Source organism: Arvicola amphibius, chromosome 3 (genome assembly GCF_903992535.2).
Source record: "Arvicola amphibius chromosome 3, mArvAmp1.2, whole genome shotgun sequence".
NCBI classification, from domain to species: domain Eukaryota; kingdom Metazoa; phylum Chordata; class Mammalia; order Rodentia; family Cricetidae; genus Arvicola; species Arvicola amphibius.
Window position 1 is genome coordinate 162091954 of NC_052049.1, and position 22984 is coordinate 162114937.

Genomic DNA, 22984 nt, shown 5'->3' on the forward strand with positions numbered 1-22984 from the left:
TATATATATATATAAAATATATATAGTTTACTTATATTATATATAATATATATGATTCTATATAATACCTACATAGTCCTAAAATACAAGTTTCTATAGCTATCCTCTGCTATCTTTCTTTGGTTTTCCTAGCTGATGTGTCAGGTACAAGGAGACAGCAATCACATCAGGTGGGTGGTGTAGAAATATCACTCAAAAGATTTATCTTCAGAAAAGTTCCATCCCACAGTGCAAGGGGCACAGCCTCCAGACGGTTCACGGATGCCAGGCCCTTAGATGCTTGAGTAAGCCCAGAGCTCTGGTTCTTTGCTAGATATTCCCAGTTTGCTATGGGCCCTCCTAGTCCAGATGTAGTTTGCCAATCAGAGCTTAGGCTTTTAACCATAAGCAAATTTGCCTAGCAACAGAGTTGACATGCCACATTATCAAATTGCTAGGTAACAAATTAGATGAAACTGGGAATGCAGTGCCACTGGTCGAGGGGTTGCCTAGCAACTGGGGATGTAGTACCACTGGTCAAGAGGTTGACTGGCACAAAGCCTCGGCGTGTGTCTCCAGCATAAACCAGCTGCGTGTGGTGCACAGCTGCAATCCCAGCTCCTGTTAATAACGCAGAAAAGGATCAATATGATTCCACAATTTTTTTCATGTCAGAAATAAACCTTGAGTAACCTGTGAATAGAAGAAAATGTCATTAATGTCACAGGGAACCCTTTGGCAAACTTCATGACTAACTACTAAAAGCATTTAAAATTAATGATCAAATGATTATTTTATACACTTTTGTATAAAATGACCATTTCTATTAAAAATTTACTGGAGGATCTAGACTGTGTAGGGAGGGAAGAAATGGAAGGTAAGGTGCAACAATTGGAAAGGAAGGAATAAGGTCAGTGTAACACAAAAATGATATGTTATCCAAATAAAAAACTCTGCTGAAGAAACTTGCGGGAAAATAAGGAGTTGTTTTATCATAAAAGGGAGAGCTGGCGAGATGGCTCAGCAGGAAAAGACACCACCAAATGAGCCACAAGAGTCTGATCTCTAAAACTCGCACAATGGAAAGAGAGAACTGACTCCTGCAAATTGTCCTCCGGCCTCTACACGCATACTGCAGCATGTACGCCTATCATACACAAACACACATGTGTACATGTGTCTAAACTAAATAATTTTAAAATGCAGTTTAAAATAAGAGTTTTACAGGTTTGTCTTAGATATAAAAAATAGGCTCTAACTTCAGGACAAAATACTGAATATATTGTACTTTTTATCATTAAAAGTTTTGAATTAAGTAGCATTCACACTTAAAACTTCTTGTTCTGTTTTAACATCGGGTCTGACTATGTAGCCCAGGCTGGCCTGCAACTTGCTAGGTAGCTTAGGTTGGACTTAAACCCCAGATCTTTGACTTCGGCCTTCTCGGTGCCGAGACTGCATGCACATGTCACCATGCCTTGTCGGTGGAACCTACAACTGCATCCGCATGGATGCATTCACAGGTATTCAGAGCTGTAGTCAGCCTGTGTTGTAGTCAGAGGAGTTCCGGATCAGACACAGAAATTAATCCCTTGTATGTCTTTTGCCTGAGATCCAGTGCAGAAATGTTTACAGAGACATTTTAATGCTATAACTAAAATTCTTGAGTTTTTTCCTTTGTTGTTTATTTTTCCTTTCAAAAGCAAAGTAACTTTAAAAGGCTAACATTTGATTGATTAAATATAAACTAGAAATAATGTCTTTTGCTTGAAGGATGTCTATGGTATCCTGATAGTGAGACTTAATTAGATTTCGGAGACAGAGCTTTTAGGAATAAAAACCTATTAGGATCATTTACAAGATAAGGCTTTATACATCTGACTCATCTAAAAAAAATAATGTCAGTGGTAACATAATGCAAGGAAGAGCCTCCTAGATGAGAAGGGAAATTACTTGGATTCCCATGCACAGCGTATGGCCAGAACTGCAGTGTATGTAGAATGAGAAAAGCAAGGAGAATCCTTTCTGACATCCTTTATGGTCTTGAAATGTGTCCATATTATTACATCCACATCAAGCAAGAAACTCTCCTCACACCTCCCTCCCAACTTCACATCCTCCTTTTATAATTTGTGTGTATTCTTAGCCCAGTGAGTCTGCGTGGTGCTGTTTATATGCGCAGTCGTGGGGCCACCCACTGGTGTAGCGGGAGCTTCCAGCTCCGGCTGCCGTCAGTCCAATAGTTCCTCAGGTAGGGTGGGACCCCATGAGCCATTCCCACTCCATGCTGGAATTTTCAACTGTCTTGATCTTGTGCAGGTCCTCATGTAGGTACCCACAGCTGCTTTGCGTTCACATGTGAACGGCGTTCACGTGTGAACAGCCGTGTCATGTCCAGAGGAGAGCATTTCCAGAACGCTTCCCCGTCCTTAGGATCTTACATTCTTTCTGCCTTCCTTTCCACAATATTCTCTGAGCCCTGTATGGGGGGCTGGGAACTGATAATGTCGCATTTATGGCTGAGCATGCAGTTGCTTACACTCAACTTTAAATAGTACTGCATCTCTGCATTAATCACTACCCACTGCAGCTGGTGACCAAGGTTACTCCATAGTCTTGCCTTTGTTAGATCTTTCCTGGCAGATCGTCATTGTAGCTTGCAGAGCCCAGTACAGGAAAGAAACGCTGATGAAGCGGGGTCCCTCTTCTCTAACCAGCCTGAGCGTGCTTCTGGGGAAGTCCCCTGTCTCTCCTCTCCCATTTTACCATAAGAATGCTGGGATTACAGACACAGACCACTGCGGCTGGGTCCAGCTTTTATGTGGATTCTGGGATCTGACTCAAGTCAACAAGTCAGCAAGTGTTTTTGCCTGCTGAGCCATCTCATGGGTCCTTTAAAAAACACTCCTGATGGAGGAAGGCAGAGAATGAATTGTTTGCTAATTGCAGGATGAAGAGAATGGAGCTTGTCCATAATTTTGATTGCCTAGGACACTTTTTATAAAAGAATGTTTACATCCTTATAAATAAGCCTGCTGTTTTACTTCCTGTGTTCCTATAATTTAATATGCATTGGAAACCATGTCTCCTGAAAATGACAATTTTAAAGTATACAAAGAGAACAGAAAACATTTCCCAATTTTTGTTTGGTGTGATTGGTGTTCATCTTCAAATACAGATTAAAAACAGAATAAATAATGTGAAATTATCAAATGAAAGAGAAAACTTTCTAAGAATGTCCTCTAGAAACAGCATGTTTACACATGGTGGGAGAGTGTGATGCCAGAGAGCAAGCATTGACTTACCAGCGAGAAATTCAGAGCAACCGTGCTCCCTAATATTTTTAGTGTAATTTTTCTCTTTGTGTATGTGTTCATGTTTGCATATGTATATAGAGGCCAGAGGTTGACATTAGGTGTATTCACTTGCTAATACATATATATTATATATGTGTGTGTATATTAGTATATATACACTAATATATAGATATAAATTAATAGCATACGTTAGCATATATAACAATATATACCAACACACATATAATATATTACAATATGCATATTATATGCATATATGTATACATATTAGTATATAGTGTATATGTGTGTATATGTGTATCAACACGTGTGTGTGTGTGTGTTGTTGTCTCATTTTCCTGATCATGCATGCGTGGAAGGCAGACAGAAGTCAACGCATGGTACCTTCCTCTATTACTCTCTACCTTATTTTCTGAGACAGGCTCTCTTATTGAGCCTGGCCTGCTACTTTAGCCAGACTGACTGGCCAGTGAACCCCTGAGATCCACATTCTTCAATCCCTACATGCTGGGGTTACAGGTTTACACTACCATGTCTGGTTTTTATCTGGGTGCTGGGGATCTGAAGTCAGGTCCTCCTGTTTGCATAGCAAGCTCTGTACCCAAGTTCAGTGGGTACATAGCAAGCTCTGTACCCACTGAACCATCTTCCAAGTCCTCTAACTTGAGAAACCTGAACATGATCCTCACTCATTCAACAAGACTAGTTGGGCAGCAAGCCTATGTCTACGCCTGTCTATGCCTATCACTGAACCATGGGTGGATGCTGAGGATTGAACTCAGGACCTCAGGCTTACGCAGCAAGCACTTCACCAACTGAGCCATTTCCTCGGCCCTTGTTAGTTTAATTCTGAATTAGGCCTAGTGGGTTTACTTCTCAAGACTCATGATCTCTATTTTGAATTTTAAAAATATACTGGGGAAAACAAAAATTTGTAAGTCTTAGGAATCCCCAGGCATTGTGGTGCGTACCTTTAATCCCAGCACGCATGAGGCAGAGGTCTACAAAGTGAGTTCCAGAAGGGATAGGACTACACAGAGAAAATCCATCTCAAAACAAACAAACACACAAAAGTCTTAGGACTCAAAAATTCCCATGACTAGGAAGAGATAGTATGTATCCATTAGAGATGAGACAAAAAAAATTCCAGTTTTACCTTTTTATCAGACTAACAATAATTAGTAATTGGTTATATGTGTCCTCTACTGATCAATAATTACAACCTTTACTTTTAGGAATAATAGTAACCTGAGAGAAATTTGAACCAATTACTAATTATGATCAAGGCACAGATCTTCATGGGAGCAGCACTGTTACAGACACTGGGTTTGTTGACATTCCCTCATAGGAGGGGCTGGAGAGGGCCACTCTCATCTGAGGGTCCAGCCACTCCTAATCAGATTCATGCACTTCTACCCTTACAGCATTTGGCCTCAGGATCTCTGGGAAGGGCTAGGGTATACAGGCTGGGAAGACTAGGGAAAAGGGCTCCATCTATACAATCATAGGGAAGTCATCATCCATGTTGAGTGCAGAGTTTCCAGTAAGGATGCTTTGAGGTCATTCATGTTCCTGCCTGTAACCCCCATCCATTGTTCTGTCAGTAAGCCTAATAAACTCAGTTTTCCCAGGGTGAACTTGAAGGAGCCAAACTGGTTTGTCGTTGGAACTGTAGGACAGGAGGCCCTGCTTAGTGCTCCCCAAGAGACACAATTCCCCCAAATACATGGACAATAGATCTTCATGGCTATTAAAATGCAATCCCACTGGATTCTAATGCTAGAAATCACTAACTATCGCTAAGAAGACCTGAATAAATACACAGGTGTGTGGCCTGAAAGACTGCTAAGATGCAAACTTTTTCCAAGTTAGTCTAGATTTAAGGTAATTCCAATCAGAACGTCACCTTGGTTTTTGTTCAGAAATTGACCATTCCAGCTTTTGTGAAAAGGCAGAGCACCTAATAGTAAAATTCGTTTTGAACAGTACTGCGCATGTGGCGATTATCTGTGTGCTCTTCGCCGCTGTGCCGCTGGATCCAAACAGCAAGTCTTTCCTGCTCCACAGCAGATTAGTTCTCCTGCAGAAGCCAACTGTAAGATTCTGCTGTTTTCTTAACTCTTTTAATCCACTACAGCATTATTTATTTTTCATCAGGTGGACACAAGGATAATCCTAACACACTACAATTGACAGTGCAAAGCAGGGGTTCTCCATGCTGTTGTGGCTAGTCTGCTGTACGCTCTGCTGTCAAGGCTGGCTTAGAACCCTAAAATCCTCCTGCCTCATCATCCTGACCATTAGGATTATAGGTCTGTGCCACCAGGTACAGCTTAGAATTTACCATTTTAAGTGAAAGTGTACTTTGCTGAGTTGTGCGGTCGATTTTCTTTTGCAGCTCCTGGGAGCCACTGCTTTGATGTCAGTTTCTAACGTTTTCTCTTGTCTGATGCTCCATGGTGGAGTGTGCTGTCTACAGTCTTTTCAACTAGCTTTGTTCACTTTTTAAGATTCAGCCATGTTATTCCAAGTATCCCGAGTCTATCTGTGATGGCTTTATGTGTTAACTTGCCTAGGACTGATTTCCTTTTCCAGAATTCCCCTAAGAGTGACCCAGCAGTTCTTTTGTTCTTTCTGCCAGGACTTTTCTAACTCACGTGGTGTGCGGATTCATTCATCGCCATGATGTGAGGCAGCAGCACCTTTCTTTGCTCCTCCTTCAGCCATCTATAATTCCTGAGTCAAATATGTGTTATCAACACACTTCCAAAGGCAAGTGACAAAAGGCAAGGGCACTGCCACAGGATATGACAGCATGCGGCTGCAGGCATCTTCATGGGTGCCAGCGTGTCTTTGCTCTCTTTGTGTCTGCCTTTCCTTCTGAGCTGCTACCTCAGGGCCTTCAACACAGGACACAAAGACAACAGAACCTGGCCAGCAATCCAACGAGTGCAATGTCAGACCCAGATACGCAAATATGTGTGTGTGCATACACACGACATACATGCTTGTAACTATCCTAGCAGCTTTGTTTCTCTGCCTGAACATTCTTTTAATTCTAGATTTATACTATGTAAATATACACTTTAGTTACCCATTCACTAGTTGAAAGGCTTTTAGTTGTTTTCAGTTTGGAACAATGAAGAAAGTTCTCTTGAATGAGGTCACATGCAGATTTTTGTGATGTGGATATATTAATTTAAAATATGCTATACTAGGAAAGGACTAAGAAGCTAACAGTTAAGTGTAATAGCTATGGAAGTGGGAAGTGTTGCCAAGTGTCTAATATTGGTATTTTGCATTTTAGACCTTTGTGGCCATAAGTTTAAAAAGTACTAAATTTTATAGATATATATATAAATTATATCTCAATTAAAGATTTTTCTTATGTGTATGTATGAGTGTGTATGCTGTGTGACACAGACGCATGTGGATGTAAGGAGACAACTTGTAGGAGCCTCTCCTCTATGTGGGGGGCGGGGGTTGAACTCGGTCATCAGGCAAGCATCAGGTAAGCATCTTTCCCCACTGAGCTGACTTGCTATCCCTATATCTCAAACTTAAAAAGCAGATGAGAGGTTAGAGAGATGTCTCATTGGTTAAGAGCACTGGCCATTCTTCCAAAGGACCTAAGTTCAGTTCCCAGCAGCCACATGGCAACTCACAACTGTCTGTTACTCTAGTTACAAGGGATCCAACACTTTCTTCTGGTTTCTGTAAATACCAAGCACATGCATGGTAAACAAATATACAAACACAGGCAAAATATTCACATATTTAAAATAGAGTAACTAAAAAATAAAAAGCAAGCAATAATAAGTAAAATGCTAATGCTCTATCAATTTATAATCTAATGTCAAATTTTATTCACCTTTTTTCTTACAATATGCCGTCATTCAAAATATACCTCATCAGTAATTCATGCACACAGTAGGCACTCTATAAATTTTTTAATAATTAGGTACTTTTTTAGAATGACTAAAAATCCTGATATAAAATCCCAATAGGGAAGTGCATAATTCCATTGTAGACAAAATATATAATTTTACAATAAACATTTTTATAAGAATTTGCCCAAAAGAGGGAACACTTAAACTTGAACATTAAAAACAAATGTAAAGCAAGATGAACCCAAACACTAGATTACTCAGACGCCCCCTGGTAGGCCAAGGGCTGCATGCACCTGTGCACCCTCAGCTAAGAAAGCAAAGGCGCATTCCTCACTGGCCGTGCTGAGGGAGTGTCTGTGCAACAGCTGGGAGACCCTCCAGCCACACCCTCATATGAACACTGAAAAGAGGTCAGATACACTTTTTATTTTCAAATTGAAAAAACAATACTTTACAGCTCAAGCAGCAAGCATGAAGTCACTTTTCTAAAAGCTGTGTTAAACTCTGTGGTCAACACTTCGGAAGAGAGCCCAAGAACCTTCATCTGAACTTGAAGCAGCTTTTTTCAAGGCCCAGATGCTCTCCAATCATGCCCATTGTGACCACACATGAAGACAAGCAGCTTATACTTTGTAACTTACTCAAGCCGTTTGAAGGAAAAGTTAAAACTAACCAAATGCCTAGAGAAGTAACTTTGCAAATGCATAAATATGAACAAATATTCTATGGCTAAAAGATGTCTACTATTTTTCAAAAATCACAGAATTCTATAAATATTTAAATATATGAACTACCTCAATACAGAGAACTATATATAAAATATTAAGTCAAGAAACAAAATTAAAAATATAAAATTATTGTAACCATGTAAAAGTAAACATACAACAAAACAATAAAAAACAAGGTGAATTTAGATTGATTGAACTAAAAAAATTAATTTTTTGTTTGTTTTTTGAGACAGGATTTTTTCTGTACAGCCCCAGTTGTCCTGGAACTTACTCTGTAGACCAGGCTGGCCTTGAACTCCAAGATCTGCCTACTTCTGCCTCCCGAGTGCTGGGATTAAAGGTGTGCGCCACCATACCCGACTTAAATTCAGATATTCATTAGAGACTTTTCTTTGTTGCTTAAGGTTATAGCGAAAGAAAAAATGTGGTATTTTAGACAAAACTATACTCTTAAACAATAAATACTGAATTCTGTGTGAACTCCTAAAACAGGAGATTTTAAACATTGTGAACTCTACATTTCAAGTGTCTCTTAAGGTAGCTGCATTTGCTGATATTCATTTTATAAAAGGAAGTGGGCAATGTGTACACTGATAGCTGCCCCTCAGACATTACAAATTTTAAGCACTGACAAACTAAGAAAATCCAATAGCATGCTAACAAAACCATTTACTTACTGTGTTTTGCTTCTACAAAAAGCCACAGACAGGTTTTAAAAAACTAACTCTATATACATATTTTACATGACATATATTTATGCTATAAATATTTAAAGAATGGCTTTTGTGTAATTGTTTATGTCCATATATAGCTTATTAGTTTAGTTGTAAGGTATGCAAATACAGTCTTTCAGATTTGTTATTGAAAATTATTTCTACAAGATTTAGAAAATGATTAATTTCTTGGATAAAACATAGCATATTTAGAAGTCCGAAAGCCAAGCAAATCCCTTATTTCATTTCGGAATTTTGACAGATCTTGGCGCAGTTCATTGAGGTTCTCCACAGTGGCCTGGTCTGTGCTCTGCATCTTCTGTCGCATAGATGTCAGGTAACGATGCACTAGGCAGCACATCACTTTCTGGTAGTTCTCATCTCTCTTTTGCTTCAAGTTTCTCCACTCCTTCAAAACAAGTAATCACATGGTACAATGACTGCATAACAAAGTATGTGTAAGTACATTCATATATATGTAAGAAAATATGTATACACATTCATATATACATATGTATTTGCAGAATTGAGGACTGAGTTCAGGGCTACACGCATGCTAGGCAAATGTCTACAATCAAGCCATTCTCCAGCCCCAGAGACAATATTTAAATGAGATAAACTTTAAATATATTCACAGATACACATTTTCAACACATTTAGAAGATATTTTACTTTGGTAAAAATCATAATTAGTGCACATTTAAAACAATATAGCCTATGTATCGGTCCCATTCACTCTCCTTTAGTCCAATTTCATTGAAAAGAATTTAGTCTCAGTAATGCTCAGCCTACAACAGAGATTCACAAACTACCACCCTAAGTCAATAGCCCACTTCCTGTCTTTCTTTCCTTCTGAGCCAAGAACGGTTTTAAAGATGAATTCTGCAATCGATTTTATAGTGGACAACTCAATTTTTAACTTGAAATAAGCAAAAGTTTATCCCTACCACAGAGAAATCTGTTTTCCCTAGTAACTTATTCCAGCGACTGCTACTTAGCTGTTATATTTTTATTTCATCTGTAGGTTTTTTGGAAAAAATTCTCTTACATAACTTCTTAGATGGTGTTTTTGTTTTGCTTGGCTTGCAAAGTGTGAAATATTTACTCTCTGGTCCTTTAGGAAACTTACCAACCCTTGGTTTACAAGCAGCATGCATTAGATAAGAAATACACTGAGTAACTTTCAAGACCTAAAAATGGTATGAACCAATAGTTATTCTTTAAATCCATAGTGAAAGACCATGGGATAAGAGTTCATGTGTTAGGGAAATTTGAAAACTAAGAAAAGAACCAAACCAACCCAAAAATCTTTAGTTTTATTTCTTATTCTCAATTATTTATTGAATCTCTATATTAGACACAGCATCCATTAGGGATACAGTGGAAAACACGTGAGGATAACCCTTATCAAACTTTCATATTTGTGTTTTAGTTGTTTTTCAACAAAATATCAATTGTTTGATTTTACCAAAGAAAGAAGACTCAGGAGCCAGATGCTGGGGTGAAAACCTGCTAGCTCAGAGAGGCAGAGAAAGTACTCAGATGACCTTCCTTCCTTCTCAGCTGACATCCCAGAAGGCTTCCTACCTTCTCCTCCTCTGTCTCAAACAAGATTTCTCAAACTGGATGTTCCTCCCTTCTACTTCCTGTGTGTCTGTCTATCTATCATCCTGACTTCCTCTTTACTCTCTATAGTCTTTTTTTAATAATCCTATGTTCACTTCTTGTCAACGGGCTCAGCCTCTTGATCTATAGTTAACTATTTAATCCTGTTTACAATATTTAAACAAAACGCTCTTGGATTAAAGGTTTGTGCCAGGTCTGAGCCATACCACAATTAGAAATAGGTTTTTCCAGTAAATAAGGCAATTTCTCGGGGTCACGGTGTGATGAAGTATCCTGTAACAAACACCTGAACTGGGCATGGTGGCACATACCCATTATCCAAGCCTATAGTGGGCAGACAGGAGGACTGCTGCAAATCTGGAGCCAGCCTGATTTACATAGCAAGTTCCCTGTCAGCATGGCTATATAGCCAGTAAGACTACATCTCAAAAAAACAAAACAAAGAAAAAATAAAAGTGAACTTAGCAGTTGTAAAACTGTGGTGCAATTCAAGCTTCTATTTCTCACCTTTAAACTGTTTTGCCGCTTGACCCTGCCTTTGGATGTGTGCGAGCAAACCCACTTACTGAGGTTACTGATCATATAGCAGATAGTCTTTGGTGAAGGAATAATGTTGAAAGGTGGCGGAAGTGTACATTTGTCATCAAAGTAGCTAAGCCATAGCTTTGCTCGAGCAAACTTCCATTCTTTATCCTCATGATTCTGTGAGGCAGGAAAGAGCAGGACAGAAAAAGACACAAACACAGACATGAGCCATATGGACAGGTGAGGAAAATACTGATTAAAACTGTCTAAATGTCACCACACCTTACAGATTAGAAAATGGCCAAAGGTGTGCAATTATTAGACATTATATTTTAAAATCTATATTTAATTCCTTAGTTCTATAATCTTCAGTGATTTGATCTCATGCAGCTCATGAGGTCTGGAGAGAGCACTTACTGCTATCAACTGAAAGCTCTTATGAAGCATGGCCACCAGCAGCTTCGTGAGCACAATCACAACCACGACGTTGTAAGTTCCAACAATCACAGCTCCAACGAAAGACTGCAGTTCTTCTCCATAGCTAAACCTCGTGACAAAGATGGCCACATGTGCTAAGGAGAAAATGTACCAGAACAAAGCAAAGCAGGTGCCAATGAACCTGTAAGGGCAGGTACAGTCTGTTTAAAAAGGAATGAATTAGCAAGAGCAGATAATGCATTTATATCAAAATTATACATATGAACCATTAATAATTTTGCATAATGCATTATAAAATAATTTTATTGTGTTATTTTTACTTCCACAATACATATAGTCATATTTTAAATGTTATTTCTGTTGTGTGTGTGTGCCTGAGTGCATGTATGTGCATCACATGCATGCATGATGTCACAGAGGGCAGAAGAGGCACCAGATCCCCTGGAACTGAAGTTACAGTTGTGAGCCATCAGGTAGGTGCTGGAAACAAAGCCCAGGTCCTCTGCAACAATAGTAAGTGCTCTTAACCACTGAGTCATCTTTCCAGCCCCTAAAGTCTTATTTTAAATGAGAAAACACTCAAAAATATTATTTCTATTTTATTTGTTTATTTGTTTGTTTGTTTATTTATGCTGTCTTTCTAGTCTCAACACAGCAGTTCATAGGTTATCTAGTTAGATTCTGCCAGTCCTTTGCTTCAACCTTCAGATGACTCTATCACAATAGCCCCAAATCAGACAGTAAGGTCCTATATGATCATCCTTATTACCTGTTTATCCTGGTTAGCCCAGAAATGTTTTTCTTCAAATGAGAGGACATACAAAGTACCTAAAGAACTGTGGCACATAATAAGAACACAATAGATATGCAGTACATGCTCATCCGTGTTTTATTTAATGCTGAGGAGAGTAAGACTGGGGATGTAGCTCTCTGGTGGTTAGCACCTGCTTAGCACATACAGAACCCTGGCTTGGATCCCCAGTACTGGAAAAGGAACCTGAGGGGAAGTATTCTGTTTACTTTATAGTGGCTGTACCATTCTTTATGATCAACTGGGGAACTGGCCCTTAAGTTCTAAGGATTCTGAATTCTAGTGACCTCTCATGAAGTGTTGAAAACATGAATGCTCTGGGCTGTAACAGCAACCAACAGCTTCTACAGGTATTTAATAGTTTCGGGGTGGAGATGCTGAGCATTCTAATATATGAGATGAATAAAAGAAATTTCTCAAAGTGCTAAGAGTATAAATTTGTCAAGAGTTCTGCTCAGACAAACTTCAGTAGAGAAGACACATGCAATGACTTGGATTTACTACTGAAGGTCCTATAGGTAAAGATGATGAAAAATGAGCATTTGTTAAATAGTTACAGACATTTAAAAAGGATTTTTTTAAAGATCAATTTAAGTAGCCAGGCATTGGTGGCGCATGCCTTTAATCCCAGCACTCAGGAGACAGAAGCAGGCAGATCTGTGAGTTCGAGTCCAGTCTGGTCTACAAAACCTAGTTCCAGGACAGGCTCCAAAGCTACAAAGAAATCCTGTCTCAGAAGAAAGGAAAAAAAAAAGATCAATTTAAGCTCTATTCATGTAATGACTAACCCAGACAGAACTCAGCAGCAGAAATCTTACTAGTCCATCCAGTAAGATCTGAAGCTACTCACGAGTGAAAGGTGTCGTTGCTTTGTTGTTCACAGAAGATGCCAACACAGTCCTTCTGCTCTTTGGGAGTGTACCCCTTGTCATAGAGTTGTGTCAGTCCAATTGTGAAGGAAAATAGAACAAGAAGGAACATCCCCAGAAATTTCCCAAAATCTTGTAACATCTGTCCCATCGAAATCTGTAGACACATCACAAGGTGCACATTAAAACTGTTGGGAAACTTTATTTAATATAAAATTACCCAGGATCAAAAGGAAGACTAACACACGAGCCACAAGTCATATCCATTATTTCACCTGGATGAAATATTTTAGTATGTTAAGAACATCAAAACTCCAACTATAGGAAAACAAAACAAAACAAAACCAACAAACCCAGCTATCTACCAAAAGGCCATTCGAACCAGACCGGCACTGTGAGTGTTAGATGCACAGCCCTTTGAAGCCGAGGTCTTCAAAGATTATTATTGGGACTCACAAAAATATAAGCACTGATTTTCCTTGAGATTTTTCAGGGTTTTTTTTTTAACCCCTACCAACTGACTTTTAAACAATCTCTGTATTACCAGCAATGGTGATGCTTGCATGATCCTAGCATGTGGGGAACTGAGGCAGGAGGTTTGTGAGTCCTATGGCAAGACCGATCATGGGGTAGTCTGTGTCTCAGCAATAATAATACAAGTAAGTGAAGATCTCTGTGCCTCCCTCCACAGCAATAATAACCTTTGAAGACCTTGTCTGGCAAAGGCTGTGCATCATTGAAGAAAGTCAAAGCAGGAAGTCAAGGCAGAAACTTCAGAGCAGGAACTGAAGCAGAAGCCATTGGGAGTGTTAGTTCCTGATTTGTTCCTCATGGCTCGCTCAGCTTTGATGTTTTTCTGTCAGTTAAGTGGCTTCACATGAATCTACTGATATTTTAATTACCGTCTGCCACCCCATAGCCCCTCAGTCAGGGCCCTGCTGGCCACATTGGCCAAGACCTGGTGGGGCCCTGATATGTAGGTTTAAATTAAGTCTCTATTGTTCTAGTTATTAATAAGACTCAGAAGTCAAAGGTTGGGATGAAAACCTGCTAACTCAGAGAGGCTGAGTAGCAACTAGCTGACCTTGCTCTTTGGCCAGAGACGTAGCAAGAGACATGTCTCTTTCCTCATTCCAGAACCAAGAGAGCTCAAACTCTAGTCCTTGCTCCTTTCTTCCTGTGTGTCTTGTTATTATCCATATTGCTGACTTCTCTATGGCCAATTCCAGGCATCTAGTCACTGACTCTGCCCCGATTCAAGGGATAACTTTATTGGGCAGTCTCGGGAGTGTTAAGAATCTGATCAAAATATCCCACAACACAGCCTGCTTTCTTATAGCATCCAAGACCACAAGCCCAAGAGAGGCACCACCCACAGTAAGCTTGACATTTATACATCAATCATGAATTAAGAAAATACCCCACATGCCATTTTGTTGGGGGGCATTTCCTCGGATGAGTTTCCTTCTTCCCAGATGACTCTATCTTGTGTCAACTTGACAGAAAACTAGCCCAGTACAGCCCTGAACATGTAATTTTTATTCTAAGATTTATAGTTTCAGGCCTTATTTTTAAATTATCTTTTCCACTTTGAGTTGATTTCTCTCTCTCTCTCTCTCTCTCTCTCTCTCTCTCTCTCTCTCTCTCCTCTCTCCCTCTCCCTCTCCCTCTCTCTCCTCTTCTCTCTCTCTCCCTCTCCCTCTCCCTCTCTCTCTCTCTCTCTCTCTCTCTCTCTCTCTCTCTCTCTCTCTCTCTCTGTGTGTGTGTGTGGTGTAAGATTTGTATGATGTAAGATAAAGGTTCAATTGAGTTGATTTGTGTGTGTGTATGTGGTGTAAGATTTGTATGATGTAAGATAAAGGTTCAATTTTGCTGTATTTTTTTCCAACATTGTTGAAGAGACTAACATTTCCTTATTGTGTTTTCCTGGTACTGTTATTGAAGAGAAGTTTATTTATTTTTACATTTATTTTTAAGGTCTTTATTTTTACCATTGGTCTAAACACCAGTCTTTACTATAGTTCAATACCACTTTAATTACTTTAGTTGTATAATATATGTTGAAATTGGAAAGTATGCTATGTTTAGCTTTGTTCTCAAGATTGTCTTTTTTGATGTCATGCAAATTTTATAATGTCTGTATGTATATATATATAAGCATATTATTGGGATTTTGATTTTGTACCAAATCTGCAAGTATTTTGGTAACATGGGAAATTTTAATAGAATTATCCTCCCAGTCATGAACATCTGTCTGTGTCTTCTTCTGTCTCTTTGTCAGTATTTCAGAGTTTTCAGTGTGTAGGTCTTCTACTTCAGGGTTAGGTCCATCCTGCCTCATTTTTTTTCATGTTGTTATAGAGATTTGCTATCATAATATTTAACCCTTTTCAGATATTGTGTTACTAGTACATAAAAACGCAACTGTTGCCTGTTCATCTTGCATGCTGAAATGTTTCCAGATTAATTTCTGGTTCTTAGTTCTAACAGTTGTGGGGTGTTTGTCACTTTCTCTTCACAGAGGATCATGTCATATTCAAAGAGGGACAGTTTCACTTTTTCCAATGTGGATACTTTTCCCCCTTGTTAATTATTTTGAGTGTAGCTTTCAGTACTGTGTAGACAGACATGTAAAGAGAAGTCTTTGACTGATCCTGATGTGAATAAAGAAGGCAGGTTTCCCACTACCGATTATGTTAGCTATGGGCTTTCATATATGGCATTTATTGTGTTCTGGTAATTTCCTTCTGTTTTTGTTGAGAATGGGCTTTTTTGTCATAAAAAGGGAATTGAAATTTGTCATATGCTTTTTCTGGGTTTATTGACCCAATTATATAACTATTTTCTTCTTTTTATTAATTTGATGATGTAATGATTAAATTATTTTTTTGTATCTCAAAGATACAATCCTAGTTGGGACATGTATGTGCTTTTTTCGTGTACTATTGAGTTTGTTTTGATAGTATTTGGGTAAAGACTTTTTTCTTTTATAACTTTATTACATTTGTTTTTTTTAATATTTTGGTGTATGTGTACTGTCTTAGTCAATGTTTATTGTTGTAAAGAGACACCATGACCAAGGCAACAAAGAAAACATTTAATTAGGGGCTTGCTTACAGTTTCAGAGGATTAGCCCATTATCAACATAGTGGGGAACATGACAACACACAAGTAGACATGACCCTGGAGCTGAGAGCTTTACATTTTGATCTACAGGCAGTAGGGACAGGGAGGGAGAAGGCTTTGAGGAGGTGGAGAGGGAGAAAGACAAGGCACAGAGACAGAGACAGAGACAGAGAGACAGTGGGCTCAAAGCCCACTCCCAGTGATAAACCTCCAACAAGGCCATACTTTCTAATCCATTCAAGCAGTTCCACTCGCAGTGGCTAAGAATTCAAATATATAAGACTATGGGTGCTATTTTTATTCAGGTCACCATATATATGCATGTTCCATTGCATGTGAGTTCTACAGACCTAACTCTAGTTGTCTGACCAGGCAGCACGTGCCTTTATCTGCTGAGCCATCTTACTGGCCCTTATTTTGGTAAAGCATTTTATATGTTCATTGCAGGGATATTTAAGGCTATAGCATTCTTTTCTTATAGTCTTTGTCTGCAGTTGGCATTAGGGTGATATAAATGATATTTTTATCGTTGGCCTCATAAAATGAATTGAAACATTTTCCAAATCCTTCACAATGGATTTGTATTAAATTTTAGAAAACATTTCATAGTTTTTCACTGAAGTCATCTGATCCTTGTTAAGAGATTTTTATTATTGATTCAATTTTTACAATGGTTATAAATCTATCAGCAATATGGATAATAACAAGACACAAAGGAAGAAAGGGGCAAGGACTAGAGTTTGAGCTCTCTTGGTTCTGGAATGAGGAAAGAGACATGTCTCTTGCTACGTCTCTGGCCAAAGAGCAAGGTCAGCTAGTTGCTACTCAGCCTCTCTGAGTTAGCAGGTTTTCATCCCAACCTTTGACTTCTGAGTCTTATTAATAACTAGAACAATAGAGACTTAATTTAAACCTACATATCAGGGCCCCACCAGGCCTTGGCCAATGTGGCCAGCAGGGCCCTGACTGAGGGGCTATGGGGTGGCAGACGGTAATTAAAATATCAGTAGATTCATGTGAAGCCACTTAACTGACAGAAAAACATCAAAGCTGAGCGAGCCATGAGGAACAAATCAGGAACTAACACTCCCAATGGCTTCTGCTTCAGTTCCTGCTCTGAAGTTTCTGCCTTGACTTCCTGCTTTGACTTTCTTCAATGATGGACCTTGATGTAGAACTTTAAGCTTAAATATTCCCTTTCCTTTACAAGTTCCTTTTGGTCATGGTGTTTATCAGAGAGAGAGAAAGAAAAAACCCCAAAGAACAACAAACCTTCACTAAGACAGAAATTGGTACTCGGCATGGGCACAGCTGTGACTCACCTGACTGCGGCAGCAGCTGAACTATTTACACCTATCATGTTATCTCTTCCTCTTCAGTTCATCTGCCTTTTTCTCTGTTACAGTCTTATTTTGATGATTTTAAATGTCACTTCATGTCCTCTGTTGGTTTATTAACTATAACTGCTTTATTTCATAGACTGCCTTAGGGTTTATGACACCCATCTTACCACAGCTTAGTTTTAAGTGATATCATATCACTTTGTATACAGTTGAAAGAAAGCCTTACAATAGTGGATTTCCATTTTTCCCAGCCTGGTCTTTATGTTCATATTGTCATTAATTTCACATGTACATATCTACGTGTTAAAATCATATAGATAGTATTTTTATTAAAAGTTAACTATCTTTCAAAGTTAAAATATGAACTTTATTTTGGTAAAAAAAAAAAAACAGACTTTTTTGATACTCCTTTTTTGGGGGGGTTGTGGGTTGAGACAGGGTTTCTTTGTGTAACAGCCCAAGCTGTCCTGGAACCTTGAACTCACAGAAATCTGCCCACCTTTGCCTCTGTGACTGCTGAGATTAAAGGCATATGCCATCATCACCCAACTTGTTACTCCTTTCTGGAAAGCATGCAATTATTTTAAGCATATCTATGGCCAGAAAATGAAGGAAGGACCACAGCTTGATTGAACCAAAGGCCATTGGACCACAGCTTGATAAAAGTTTCAATTCTTGAAAGAAAATTACTTATGAGCCAAAAGCAAAGTACTTGCTAGTCATTTTCAAATCCCAAGTGTAGTTTTAACATCATGAGAACAGTGTTGAAGTGAATAATCAGATACAATAGTAGTGACATGTAACAAACATTGTTTAAGACCTTTATTTACCTGCAGTGGACCCAAAATCGAGCTGGTTGTATACATAAAAAAGAGCCGAAGGTAACTCAAAACGTTTGCAAATGCAAAAAGGCCTTCTGCTATAAGTGTAGGGTGGAATGCATCCCAGTCCTTCCGGTCAGCAAAGTCATGAAACTGGAGGCAGAAAGAGAAGCCAAAGTCAATCAGGAAAATGAAGAGACTTATGAAATGTCTGAAAGAAAACTATCATAATTGTCTTCTTGTGGGAGACTTAAATAATGTTTTAGCCAAACAAAAGCTTTCCATGTATACTAGGAAATAGCACTTTATATGCAGAAATTTACCAGAAATTCTTTGGTTTAAAAAAAAACAAGTTATAAAACTTATCATTAGGGGCTAGAGATATATAGCTCAGTGGTTAAGAGCACTGGCTGCTCTTCCAGAGTCCTGAATTCAATTTCCAGCAACAACACAATCATCTATAGTGGAATCTAATGCCCTCTTCTGGCAAAAAGGCACACTGCAGATAAAGCACATAAAAAATCTTTTTAAAAAGCAAAACAAAAAACACTTATTATTATACTTTTTATTAGTGAAGTATTGGCGGGTTTCCTTAAATTCTATAACACAAATTGTGAGAAAGGATGCTGTCAGTTAATCACATGCCATACTAAACCTAGACATTTGACCCAGGAATTTAGAGCAAACCACAAAAGTTGCCCCTTTTTCAAGTAGAAAAATGCATTTTTGTAGCTAGACATGGGGCATCTCCCTGTCCCAGCTGCTCTGTGGGACTGTTAGCCACACATCCTTCCACTCTCGATGTGTCCTGTTTGGATTAGAAAACTACTTCTAGAACTAAAGAACTTAGTCTGGAAAATCAATGTGACCCAACTACCAGGCCATTCATCTACATATGACCAACTTTGATTTTTTTAGTAACTTCTCACTTCAGTCATCGACTCTCTCTCTGACCAACATGTTAGGAAACAGATGATAAATAAACCGATAAGAATCACCTTGCTCTTTCTATAATCTATAAATAGCCACAAAAAATCATGTAATTTTATATATCTTAGTCCCTTAAATGTGACAACCCATAGCTAACACAGAGCTTATTACATTTTCTGGCTCTGAGATACCATAAATATTAATGAGTGTAAAATTAGAAGAGGTCTTAAGTATATATGGTAAATGAGCTAAATGAAGAAATAAGACACTTGGTAGTAAGCAAACACCTGGCATCTGTATTTAAATCACCTTTTAAAAAACACCATAATCTTAGGTATGCTGCCTAATATCTCTAAGTCATTTTCTTATTTGCAAAATGAGGATAAGGAGAATCTTAAAGAATTCCTGTGAGAATGTAATTAGATACAGTATATCTAATATTGACCACAGAATCTAGCATATAGTCGGTAACCATCAATCAATTGTGAGGATTAAATTAAATGCAGTACATCTAACACCATCATGGGACCCAACATATGGCAGGTAACCATCACTGAAAAGGTAAACCACTCAAACTACTGAGAAAGTGAGCAACTAGATCCACACAGATTACTTTAAAATAAAAACACACCAGACACAGATTTGGGTTTCCAGTAACTCTGAGTTACATAGCTAAGTATATTAGTCCTTTAAATAAATGTCTGTATCTTTGACAGTGAACAGTCACCTTGTTGTGAGCCACCACTTTGAGAGCAAAGGTTGCCAAGTAGAGTGAATTCATGACAAAGCTGAGCTGATTACGCGACTCTTCTAAAAAGTCTTCCAGCCCTTCATACCAGAGTCTCTTAATGTCCGACCAGATCATCCCTAAAACAGTCAAAATAGCAGATTCGTTAATTCAATAATAAACTAAATAATACTTGAAGAGACAGTGTTTATAGCACTTAGGTTAACTATAGTTGTATTACAAAGGCATTTGGGCTGGAGAGCAGGAGGGGAAAGAAGAGCCTTTTAGTGAAAAGCTTTTAAAATTTGAAAGAAAAAGAGAAAATAAAGGAATTCTCTAAAAGACCATAAATAAGCAATGAGATTCTACACAATCCCTTCCTTTTCCACCAAAACAACAAGGTCCAGGACAGTTAATCCCTGAAGAATGTCATGTAAACATTTATTATCCATGTAAGACTCATAAAATGTTTTTTAGAAAATAAAAACATTTTATTATTTCAAACTCTTATCATTTCCTTTTTTGTTGGTTTTTTTTGTTTGTTTGTTTGTTTTTCAAGACAGGCTTTCTCTGCCGCTTTTAGAGATTGCTCTGCAACTCACTTTGTAGACCAGGCTGGCCTCAAACTCATGGGATCTGCCTGCCTCTGCCTCCCGAGTGATGGGATTAAAGGCCATGCACCACACCAGGCTAACTCTTATCATTTCTTCAGAGCTTATATTTCCATGACAAAGAACTGACCTACAGACTGAGTCACAGGGGAGCTCTTTAAATCTCAATGCAAATAACATCTTTATAATATAAAGTGAGTTATAACTACAAAACTTGGTAAATTCTTAGTAATAAAACCACTGATAAAATGAAACAAAATAGTTGTTAAGATGTCTGAAAGTCTGAAATTTAAGTTTTAAGATACCTAAAAAAAATGCCATATACAAAAGAGCATTTATTCATTAAAAATTATACTTTCTGCTTAATAATCATTAAAAACATAGTCCAATAATAAATGATTTTTAGGGCTAAGGAGATGGATCAGTTGGCAAATTGCTAGCCATGCAAGATTGAGGAAGTGAGTTCAGATCGCCAGTATGGACATAAAAAGCCAAGTGCATCAGCGTACATCAGTAACCCTAGTGCTGTGGAGGCCAAGACAGGCAGATCCCTAGAGCCAGCCAGCCTGTCCACATTGGTGAAATCCAGGTTCTGTAAGCGGCCTATCTCAAAAAACAAGGTGGAGAACAACTGAGCAACACATTCATCCAACTTTGACTTTTGGCACCTGTGCATGTACATGCACACATGTAAACATAAATACAATTTTTAAAAATAAACTTTTAACCTACAAGCTGCAAAGCTCAGTTATGTGTAAGCATGAGGATTTGAGTTAGAGTCCTAGCACTCATACACACGCACACACACATGACAGCATACACATGTAATACCAACAGCAGAAACAGGAGGATCACAAGAGCCTGCTGACCAGCCAGCACGGTCTAATCACCAAGTCCCACCCCTCAGTGAGAAATAAGGTGGATATTCCTAAGGAATAACACCCGAGGTTTATTGCTAGCCTCTATTTACACATGTACACTACTGTGTAAGAGGAAATTGAAAAATTCCATCCAGTAAAGAAGCTTCTTAAGCAGGAAAGTAAACAAATCCAAATAGTTTTAAATTTCATGCACTTAAGTAATACAAAGTTATAAAATCAGATACATTAACCTTTATAAAAGTATGAGATAAACTGGGCGGTGGTGGCACACACCTTTAATCCCAGCACTCGGGAGGCAGAGGCAGGTGGATCTCTGTGAGTTCAAGGCCAGCCTTGTCTACAAGAGCTAGTTCCAGGACAGGCTCCAAAGCTACAGAGAAACCCTGTCTTGAAAAAGAAAAAGTATTACATAAATGATCATGAAATAAATAAATGTTCATATTTTAGCCGTGACAAAGACAAAATTGCAAATTGTACTCCATGTTCATAATGTCACCAAGCAAGGAATATTAAATAACAAAGGCAAATCTTTCAAAGTCACTTGACACTTACCAATAATCCACAGTATGAGAAGGTAGTCTATTCTCTCAAGGGCTGGCCCCATTGTATTTTTCTTGTCTTCATTGTAGACAAGTGAGTACAGATTTAGTAACAGCAAGAATGTGAAATATGATGCTCCATGAATAATAAATTTCATAAAAGGTGTGTGAATGATTCTGCCAAATTGAGATTTGGGAGCTATTAAATAACATAGAGACAAAACTGGCCAGAAGATGCCAACTGTCAAAACAGTCATTATCTTCTTACAGGTGGGCTTACGGCGGTAACCCGACATCTGTCCAAACCAAACGGTGTTCAGGAACTGCTGGCAATTTGACTGGGAGACAAACTGAAAAGGACATACAGAAACATAAAAAACAAAAAAGGGAAATAAAACCTTTAAATAGTAACTGGATGATATTCAGTCTTAACATTAGATGAAAATACCTTACATACTATAAAATCTTTTTGCTTTTATAACTGAGAGTGTAGAGGCTCAGAGCATAGACTATGGAGCCCGATTACACAGTTCGAATCCAGACTCTAGCACAGACTAGATAACTATGAATAATTTTCAACCTCTCTAAGCTTCCCAGTCCTCATCTCTAATATCTGAATAGCAATAGTAACTCCTCATAAACTAGTAAAGATTAAGCATCAAATTCTTAGTATACCACCTTATTCACAGCGCAATGCCATTTTAGGGATCAAAAATATTAGCAGCCTACTGCACTGAGCTGATCACATTTAAAGACTATCAAGAGCCTTTATAAACCAATACAAAGACAAAGAGTATGTATATGTTAATATGCATTCCATAGAGACAGCACTAACTAATCTTTGAGAAAGTGCTGGCTTTAGCTTCTGGGTTGTGAGAAACTCAGATGGCATGACAAGAAGTGGTCCATGTATTAGATCTCTGCACACTTCATGAAGTCCTGGGAGGAACTTAAACTACATCAGTGTCTCTGACTGTAGTGCTAGGCCTTGCACATGGTAGACAAGTGCTCTACCACTCAGCTGCAGCTGTGTCCTCAGACCAGGCTGGCTCTTGACTTGTGATCTTCCTGCCTCAGCAGTTGGGATTACAGGCCTGAGCCATTAAAAAT

General features: G+C 38.5%; 1 protein-coding gene across 2 annotated transcripts in view; it reads right to left on the minus strand.

Annotated features, from left to right (window-relative positions):
- Positions 1-8264: 8264 nt before the first annotated feature.
- Trpc1 (transient receptor potential cation channel subfamily C member 1) overlaps positions 8265-22984 on the minus strand; it is a 48045-nt gene continuing 33325 nt past the window's right edge. For both annotated transcript variants that reach the window (XM_038323184.1, XM_038323183.1), the window contains 7 exons: positions 21888-22224; positions 19844-19983; positions 18196-18339; positions 12878-13053; positions 11196-11397; positions 10761-10955; positions 8265-9036 (listed from right to left, as the gene is read on the minus strand). In XM_038323184.1, coding sequence (XP_038179112.1) covers positions 8809-9036; positions 10761-10955; positions 11196-11397; positions 12878-13053; positions 18196-18339; positions 19844-19983; positions 21888-22224 — 1422 coding nt within the window. In that variant the 3' untranslated portion in view covers positions 8265-8808. The remainder of the gene's footprint in view (positions 9037-10760; positions 10956-11195; positions 11398-12877; positions 13054-18195; positions 18340-19843; positions 19984-21887; positions 22225-22984) is intronic.